Source organism: Eucalyptus grandis, chromosome 2 (genome assembly GCF_016545825.1).
Source record: "Eucalyptus grandis isolate ANBG69807.140 chromosome 2, ASM1654582v1, whole genome shotgun sequence".
Taxonomy (NCBI): domain Eukaryota; kingdom Viridiplantae; phylum Streptophyta; class Magnoliopsida; order Myrtales; family Myrtaceae; genus Eucalyptus; species Eucalyptus grandis.
The window spans coordinates 10,079,551-10,089,263 of NC_052613.1; the positions used below are offsets into that span (position 1 = coordinate 10,079,551).

A 9,713-nucleotide genomic window follows, 5' to 3' on the forward strand; every position below is an offset into this window, starting at 1 on the left:
TAGACATGGTCATGATGAAATGAACGACGGAAGTCCAATGCTTGTTTTATATAGATAAGAACATCAAGATCGCTGTGTAGGAAGGCATTCTTGACTTCTATTTGGCAAATTTTCTAATTCTGAACAATAATAAAAAATAGGACATTATGAACTATGACTTTTTTGGTTACTGGGCTAAAAGTTTCTAAAAAGTGAGTGCCCTCCTCTTGATGAAAGCCTTTTGCAACAAGTTGAGCTTTCAATTAGTCTAGTAAACCATTAGTATGTGGCTTTGCCTTGTACACCCATTTACATCCAAACACATTCATCGAGAGATGATGGGGAACAAGTTCCCATGTTTTGTTGATTGCAAGAGCATCCAACTCATCAAGCATAGCCAAATTGGGTGTTTTAAGGCTGAATGTATGGTGCGTAGCTCGAGAGGGAATGATGACACTGCTATATTGGTGTACTTTGGGGTTTCACTTCGAGATCTCGGCCTTTTAAATGTGTAACCATGGGATGCACTAAGGATGTGAAAGTTTCAAATTGAGATGGAACTAAAGATTCACTCTTCATTGGTTGTGGTGCATGATAAAAGAGAATAGTAGATGAAGCACTAGAATTTGGTTCTATCTCAGCATACAGACATGTGTCAAGGGTCGGTTGATTACAATCGATCAAATGCCGTGCGGCCTTAGGATTCTCAATCTCAAGTCAGCCTCTCATGCACACGCACAAGCATGAGGGTTCGATGCACAAAGGAACGAATGTATTTGCTTGTGAATGAGCTAAATACAATGAGGGGGAGAGACCCCTATTTATACAAGTGCGGGTCTTATCCAAGCCATTGATCTTCCTTCCGATCCAACGGTGTTTGAATGTGTGTCATCATTATAAGTTTACAGATCAGGCCACTCAATGGCTCTAGCCTTTGGGAAAGCCCATGGGCGTGTGTTAGATGCAAGATCAGCATCAATAGGGCCGCCTGACATGGAGTAGGTGAATGGTCGCAAGTTGCACATGGGTCGGCCGAACATTGATCATGGGTCGATCATTGGTCGTGCACGGGCTTTTGTCCATATCGTGCATGGGCTAATTGTGCAGGTTCATGGATCGATCAAGGCTGTCTGCAAGCAAAGCCCTTGTGCGTGACATGGCTGCATCACGGACGGTCTTGGAACATGCTTCGTCCGTGGGCCATGTCACATGCATGTTGGCTTGTAGAGTCAAGATTTGTTGGTGAACAACCATTTTGACCAACTTATGTATGAGATCGAGGCATAGTCCACTAATTACAAGATGCATTTGTTTGAAATGTAATTGAAGTTAAATTCCATTGCTATAGTTCCCCCTCAATCATAATAGTAACTCGAGAAGAAGAGACAAGAGAAAAATAATGCTCATAATAAATAGCATGTTGAGATATATAAACATGACTAGTAGATTGATGAAGATAATTATATCTTTTGTGCTTTTCAATGTATCCCAAAAATACACACGATAGAGAACAATTGTCAAATTCGTTCATTATGTAGTTGCATAAATAGGGATAACAATGAGAGCAAAAAACTCAAAGTAATCAGGGTCTTTCTTGAATAAGGCTTAAGTATGGACTTCGGTTGCCTAAAATGGTTGAAGGAAGCATATTTATCAAATAATTTGTTGTTGTAAACACTTCCACCCAATAGTTGAGTGGCATAAATGCTTCAAATTATGTAGCAAGCTTGAGTTCAACAATGTGTCATGTTTCCTCTCAACAACATCATTTTGCTCTAGCACACTTGGACAAGAGAATTATTGTTGCATGCCGCATTCACAAAGATACGCAAGAAAATTTCTTGCTCATGAATTCATCTCATCCATTAGATTGAAAAAGTTTAATTTTCCTATCAAGCCAATTTTCAACTAATTTCTAAAAAGTAAAGGAAAGTCTAAAAAAAATTTGACCTTTGCTGCAATAGATACAATCAACGGTATTAGGAGAAATCACCAATAAATATCACACAATATTGAATTTTTGGTATTGAAGGAATTGGGCTCGGTCCCTAAAGATCACAATGTATTTTCTTCAATGGATGGGAACATCGAGAATTAGATAAAGAAAATAGCAATCTCAAACTTTTACTAATTTGACAACTTGTACGTAAAGTGCTAGTAGATTTATTAATCGAAATCGAATCATCTTACCGCAAAAGCTGTAAAAATACTACTATCTAGAAGGCCTAACTGGAGATGCTACGTAAGTTCATCCGCAACCTTGTTTCTTCGAGAAAAAGAATGCCGCGGAATGCAGGTCCTTATTGATATACAATACTCAACAATTAGTTCTAGTCAGCAATACCTGATGTGTCCTGGGGTCCCAAATAGAAAAATCGGAGTCATCAATCTCTCGTCAATGGAGAGATTGATAATGGATTTTTCTCAATTTGTTGAACGACCAGAACATTATTAGGTAAAGAAAACCGACCAGCCTTAGTGCCAAATTGACCGGTCCCGACACGAGTAATAATAGACTTTGATATTGAAGAGCCGCGTCCATGATGATCTCTCTCAATGCATTGATTGATTGCCGTCCATTTGACTTTCGGTTTGGGATCATCTCCTCTCTTCCTCGTTAGGCAATCCTTTTATTTGAAGTTATTGTTACCCGTCCTCTTGGTCGTTGTTCATGCTTTGATCAATTCTCGACACGGCTTTGATGGGTCGTATCCTGTGTAGCTTTCATCTGGTGCTACTGTATTTAGCGGCGGGCGGACGAACGCATCGACACCGCATTTTCGAGAAGGATTTCATCGGGCTCGGCTTCGCTTAGAGGATTCTCGCCGATCGAATCTGCTTTGAAAGGTATGAGCTCTTCGATTTTTCTCCGGCTTTGTCTCTGTGATCGATATATGTTCGTGCTTCTGGATCTATTCGGCTCTTCGGATTTTGCTTTGGCTTAAGATAGTATTCATTCAGGCGAAGATTGTTCAAAAAATCTTATTACCTATTGTATTTTTATCAATTCAGTCTTAAATTTTTTAATTATAAACTTTTTTTTTTTGATGTTTTGCCAATTGGGTCAATATGGCAAATTTAGGCCGGCAATCATCGATGTGAATGCTAGTTGTCTTACGTGGCATGGTTAACATTGATATGAACCTTTTTTTTTTTTTTTCATAATTTTTTTCTTTTTATAATTGATTAGACGGGTTGAATTGGTACTGATATAAAAAAATTAGGATTAAATTGCTTAATAAAAATATTTAGACTGAATTGATATCAATACAATAAGTTTGACTTTCATTAATTTAAGTATATGCATTCCCGCCACCGATTTAATTTTTTGCTGCCTCTGAAGGCTTTATCTCTTGTCATACCTAGTCCGTAATATCAATTGAATATTTCATGAATTCGAGATTGGCCAACTTCTAATTTTTCTTTATACATACATACATATGTATGTATGTATGTATGTATGTATGTATGTATGTATATGAAAGTCAAACTCCACCTGTCTCGATGAAATAAAAGAACCGTCTCTTGACAAACTGCTATGCCGTCCTGTCTATTGTGAAAACCAAAATGCATATAAAAAATAAAAAATAAAGGCAATGTCAGCAATCCAATAATCAATGAAAAATTTAGGAAAAGAAGAAGAAAAAGAAACATTCAATTATGTCCCCGCCCCGTCAGAATGCAAGATTAGTCAACGGGTTAGATATTTTCTTTAAAAAGTGGGGGGATAAAGTCATAATGAGCATTAAGGATTTAAATATGTGATTACAATCTATGGATTAGAAATTAATGATTTATATATAAGGCGTTCTAAATGTCATATTGATAAGTTTATAGCAAGGGCCCTTTACCAATTAGAAAGTATACTTTTTCATTAGAAAAATCAAGTGGGCAAGGTGCAAGTTGAATCAACTCACGTACTCACCCAATTTTCTTTCTTTTTCGAGTGTGCAAGATGAACTTGTTGAAGTGTCGAGTCGAGCTCGAGCAGAGTTAACCTCAAGCTTCTAACACAAAATTGGCAAGTTCGTAAGCCTAATGAAACTTGTCGGTTTCTGTTAATTGAAAAAATTACAAAAGGTTATAAAACATAGACCCCGGAATCCTTATATTTACATGGCATTTGTGTTTATTAAACTCGAACTCAAGCTCATTAATAAGTTGATCGTAATAGCCAAGTCAAGTCAAGCTCGAGTATCTCAATTCTCTAGTTGAATTAAGCTCGAGCGTCGACCTAGAGCTGATTTTCAATTACCCAATGTACGAGCTAGTGTATAGACTTGATTTGGGTCGATATGCCCCCACTTCTTAGGGTGTATTTTGTCTCCAAAGAATTTTTCTTTTCCTTTCTTACTTTCCTTCAAAAAAATTCGGAAAGTGGGTTTCAAAATTTTTAAGAAAACTCCGAAATAATTATCCATGATTTTAATTGTTAACATTTGTATGTCTCGTGAGATATTGAGTATTCTATATGAAACAAAAATCGAATAGCACGACTCGTTGAAAAATCAAAAGTGAAAAATAAAAATCATCCTCGCAGGGAACCCTGGTTATTCTCCTTGCCTTGCCTCGTGGCCCTTGCTTCCCTAACTGCTTTGCTTTCCTTGTAACCAAAGTTAGTTTGCCAAAAGACAAAGAAACAATTTCACCCAAGGATGATAAAAGATCATAAATAAAAGAATAAAAGAATAAATACATAAAAATTTCTGAAACTTGTAATTGAGTCCTAAAACTTTTAAAAATACAATTAAGTCCTAAAAATTATTACAAAAATATAATCGAGTTTCAAAATTTTTAAGAAGTGCAATCGAATTTTAAAATTTGTTGAATTGATGTAATCTAGTTATAAAACTTATTAGCACTTTTCAATTGTCAAGTTGAATTTTTTTTTTTTATTTCAATTATACTTTCACAACAAATTTTTAAAGTTGGTCGTATTTTTTTTGAAAAATTTTAAAATTTAATTATACTTTCGTAATAAGTTTTGAAATGTACGAATAAATCGAGCAAAATCAGCAACCAAAAGGCTTGAGATCCAGCGGGGTCGGTTAGCAGAATACTAAACTCCGAGCGTCCCCTCAGTTTCCAACTGAAACTCGTAACGAAGCGACGAAACTCGGCCCGCATTGCAAATCACGCAAATCATAGTAAACCGCCGATCGCGATTTCTCTCCCTTCAATTCTGTCCCGATGGAACGTCCGTCCCCGACGTTCTGAAATTCGATACGAATTCAACGCCGGCGAGAGTTCGCGCCGTTTTCCGTCGAACTTTCTCGTTTCCAGATCGATCGGTTGGCTCGAATTTGTTCGAGAATTGCTCACGGAACCGGAGGAACAAGGCCGCCGCCGCCGCCGTGCCCGCGCTCTCCCGCCCGCTCGCTTCCGTCGGAGACGATTGAAGGAGCCGCGTGTATCAGGGTAGGTGATGATCTCACCCGATGCGCGTTGCGGCGCGTCGATCTTATTGGTGGATGGATTCCATCAGTTTTGACGTTGACCTAACTCCTGCCCACTAAGGAATCTCTGTTCCTTTTTGTTTAATGTTGTTGTCGCGTGTTGGTTGCCATGTGGTCGTTGTTGGGAGCTACGATCCTCGCAGCTTCCCATATGTTCCCAAACACCATTTTTATTCGCTTTGTTTATGCGTTTGTGTGGATCGGACTGGGATGGCGTCAACTCGGTTTTGATGGGGTCGTATCCCGTGCAGCTTTCATCCGGTGTCGCTGTATCTATCTATCTATCAGTCGACTCGCGCACACGTCCCGTTCTTGAAAAGAACTCTCTGGGCTCTGCTTCCGTCCGAGGCTTTCTTGCGGATTGATTCGGTTCTGCAAGGTCAGCTTCTTGCTTGTCTTGTGCGTCGTGCGCTGTTCGGCTCTTCGTTTCTGGTTTTGGGTTCTGGCCAAAATGGGTTCCCAGGGAATGATCTTTCTTGCACGGTGTTGCGACGTTCTTGAAGATGGGAGTGATGAAGCAAAATGATCGAATTCGGCTTTCTGTGCAGTGGGTTTAGGATTTTGCATGTGCTGTGCTTCTTTGTCCTACGAGACGAGGGAAATTTCAGAATCAGACTAGTCGTCACTCTTACTTTTGGCTCTGTCTTCATGTTCACTAACTTTGTCATCTAGTGTATTGAGAGATGGACAAGGGGTTTTAGGATTCTTTTGAACTCTTCTTTCTGGAGTGAAATTTTGTCTACTTGCAACATTCTTATCTACTAGCAACTATTCTCCATTATGTCTTTTCAAGCTAAACAACAATGTCTACCAAGCTATAACTAAATATGAGCAGTGAATTTTTTATTTTCAGCACTGGGTAAATGGTACAGTTCTAGCGAAAACATTGTCTTAGGTATCATGCTTTGTTTAACTATCTGTGGGTTTCATGGCTTTCAAGATCACTTGATAAGTATCCAGTTGTTTTTTGAGTCCCATGCTTCGAGTGTGAATCCTTTGGTAATCTGAGTTCTCATGAGTTGTCATGGCTTTTAGTTTTCCTTTTTGCTTCCATAGTAATCGATTCTGTTGTGCAGCCACACAAAAATGCCAGACATTGACTTGGGATCTCACACTATACAGTCCCATGGATTCAAGGTGGCAAAAGTGCATAAGCATGACTGGCTCATTCTTCTGCTTCTTGTGGTGATAGAAGCCATTTTACTTAAAATAGAACCATTTCACCGTTTTGTTGGAGAAGACATGATGACAGACATGAAATATCCTCTGAAGGGCAATACCGTGCCCGTTTGGGCTGTCCCAGTAAGTGTCCTTGCTTGCTTTTGAAATTTTTACTCCATAGGTGCTGCCATCTGCAACAGAATCTTATCCCAATGGCCAATTTCTGTCAAGTAAGAAGACTAATGCTGACCTATTATCTTGGGCAGATGATCGCCATACTGTTTCCGTTCGTCGTCTTTCTTGTTTACTACTTCACCCGCAAAGACATTTATGATTTCCATCACGCGATTTTGGGTGCTTCCTCTATCCTTTGCATTGATTTAGAATTCTGTTCGTCATGAAATATTGTTCAAGAGAATCTTTAGCTAATGTGGCTAATATGCAAGTTGCAGGCCTTCTATTTGCGGTACTTTTGACTGCGGTGATTACCGATGCTATAAAAAATGCTGTTGGACGACCAAGACCAGACTTCTTCTGGCGGTGTTTCCCTGATGGAAAAGGGGTGAGTTCTGATCCTCATAATTTGGTTTGATTTTTGCTTAACATCCCCCCCCTTCCCCTTTCCATGTCATGACAGGACACAAACACAGAGAGGTCAAATTTCTTTAAATAAACCGATACTCGTACAAGCATAAGCAAAAGGCTTTTCATGAATTATTTAATTCCTTAACTTCCAACGTTCCTATGCACCAGGATTTTGATCCTCTAACGAAGGATGTCATCTGTCATGGAGATAAGGCCGTGATAAAGGAAGGCTACAAAAGCTTCCCCAGTGGGCATACCTCTTGTGAGTATATATGAAATGACTGGTTTTTTATCATGCTTGTGTGAAAAGATAAAAAGAGTCAATTCGATTCTCATAACGTGGCTTTCTTCAATCAATAAATGTCTACCTCACTCTGGAGTTCTCCTCGAAAGGCCTTTTAAACTGGAACACCTGGATTGGAGAAACAGCAAACATTTTTAAGGTCATTCCTGACTAGGCCCTCTTCACTAGGTCATTAGTTCTCTTAATTGTACTCGATGCCAGATTTCTACACTATTCTTGCCCAAATGGTAAAGATTGTGGTACTGGAATTAGAAAAACGGCGCAATCTTGATATACCTACAGGGTTTTTTGCTGGAATGCTGGATTGGTTTCAAAATTGGACTCAGGAAATGACACAGCTTAGTATGGTTCATAACCTTTGAGAAAGAAGTGAAAGATGTCAGTCAATGTGATGCAGCGGATGTTGAGAATATCTAAACTGCAATGAAAATCTCTGGACAGTTCTCATATTAAATGGAGAAATTAGACAGTAACCTGAGAGAAATCAGTTTTTGTAGTCGATTTTTTTTTTTTAATGGGATAACCGTGCAGAAGGCTCATTGCTTGTCCACATCCAGGGTCCTTTGCAGGTCTCAGTTTCCTTTCATGGTATCTAGCAGGGAAAATTAGAGCATTTGACCGTCGGGGTCACATTGCAAAACTCTGCATCATACTATTCCCTTTGCTTCTTGCGGCCCTTGTTGCTATTTCTCGTGTTGATGACTATTGGCACCATTGGCAGGATGTATTCACCGGCGCTCTTATAGGTTAGTATTAGAAGTGGCATGAGTGATCGAAAAAAGAAAAGAAAAGGCATGCAAATCAGTCTTTGCTGATGAAAAACATAACTTTCATTCAATAATTTTTTTAATATTTTCTAATGCAGGATCAATCATTGCTTCGTTTTGCTACTTGCAGTTCTTCCCTTATCCAAATGATACGAATGGTATGTCTATTCGCTTTGCAGCTAGCTCATACAATAAAGCTCTGAAAAAATAGCATCTTCTAAGTTATGTTCTTCATGGCCTTCAGTTGTATGTTCATATGATTGTTCGTTTTCAGTATGTCATAAGAAAGTTCTCGGCATTTAAAGTGATTGGAGGGCACAGCAGAGTCTAGTTCACATGATTCAGTTCATTGTCCAGTATGCCATTCATTGATGATAGTGCAATGGTCATGCAGGTTGGGCGCCTCACTCATTTTTTCAGATGATGGAAGAGAGAAATAGGGGTCATTCTTCAGCTCAAAGGGTTAACTCTTTTCATATGCAACAACCGGAAGTGGAAGCTTCATATATGGGAAGAAATAATGGCATGTCAAGTACGGAATCAACCTCGCGTGAGCATGATACTACCCCTGTTTTGGATGCCATGGAAGCTGGGAGAAAATACTGATGTAAGATAAAATTTGTTGAAAGAATATATCTTCCCATTTTTGTAAATGAATGTCCGAGGGAATTCTTTACCCTTGTAGATATCCTTCTCGAAACTATTTGAGGGTGAGGATGTTTTTTTCATAGGATCACATGGAACGATGTCACATTTCACCTTGAACATATGTGCATGTTAATCTAATGTCTAGATCGTGGGAAAAAGTATCAAAAAAGTTATAAACCTATGGCATTGATACCAATTCAGTTATAAACTTTTTAATTAGATTAATTCAGTCTTAAATATTTTCACATTGATACCAATTAAGTCATAAACCTTTTAATTTGATCAATTTAGTCATAAACATTTTCATATTAGTATCAATTCAATCCATTTGGCCAATTTTGACCGGTTGGCGTTAACGTGGATGTTGGCTGCCCAGCCAACGTTGACTTGGTAATTTTTAATAATTTTTTTCGATTTTTTTAATTAATTTTTTATTTTTATTTTTCCTTTGCCCTTCTTCTTCGACAGCTTGCTGACCACTGGACAAGGGCTTCATGGCTCTCGTCTGGCCTCACCCTAGCCTTGTTGCAAGCAAAGGCGGCTTCACCCACGATTGGCAAGGCCATGGCAACATTCACTAGGGCTGGTGAGGGTCGCGGCTTCGCGATGCCGCCAGCCACTGCAAGGAATCCAAGAAGAAAGAAGAGAAAAAAAAAAAAAAAAGAAAAAGAAAAAATAAATAAAAAATACGGAAAAAATTATTAAAATTTGCCACGTTAGTTGGCCGGACGACTAACATCCGCGTTAGTGTAAGTTGATTAAAATTGATCAGATGGACTGAATTAGAACCCTTATAAAAATGTTTATGACTAA

General features: G+C 38.7%; 1 protein-coding gene across 5 annotated transcripts; it reads left to right on the forward strand.

Annotated features, from left to right (window-relative positions):
- Positions 1-2,625: 2,625 nt before the first annotated feature.
- On the forward strand, positions 2,626-9,038 carry LOC104421939 (lipid phosphate phosphatase 2). 5 transcript variants are annotated; one of them, XM_039305086.1, is made up of 9 exons: positions 2,629-2,826; positions 5,687-5,814; positions 6,512-6,737; positions 6,863-6,950; positions 7,049-7,158; positions 7,350-7,443; positions 8,043-8,231; positions 8,351-8,410; positions 8,647-9,038. In XM_039305086.1, exons 3-9 carry the CDS (start codon positions 6,522-6,524, stop codon positions 8,856-8,858), a joined length of 969 nt encoding a protein of 322 aa, XP_039161020.1. In that variant the 5' UTR covers positions 2,629-2,826; positions 5,687-5,814; positions 6,512-6,521; the 3' UTR covers positions 8,859-9,038. The 5 variants fall into 5 exon arrangements, with proteins under 5 accessions (XP_010032443.1, XP_039161020.1, XP_010032450.1 ...); XM_039305080.1 differs by lacking the exon at positions 2,629-2,826 and adding an exon at positions 5,042-5,397; XM_010034141.3 differs by lacking the exon at positions 5,687-5,814 and having other exon boundaries at positions 2,626-2,826.
- Positions 9,039-9,713: the final 675 nt, after the last annotated feature.

Coding starts and splice junctions, on each gene's coding strand:
- LOC104421939 (XM_010034141.3), top strand. CDS start 6,522: ATGCCAGACATTGACTTGGGATCTCACACTATACAGTCCCATGGATTC. Junction 7,159..7,349: donor GTTTCCCTGATGGAAAAGGG/GTGAGTTCTGAT, acceptor CCTATGCACCAG/GATTTTGATCCTCTAACGAA. Junction 8,411..8,646: donor TTATCCAAATGATACGAATG/GTATGTCTATTC, acceptor ATGGTCATGCAG/GTTGGGCGCCTCACTCATTT.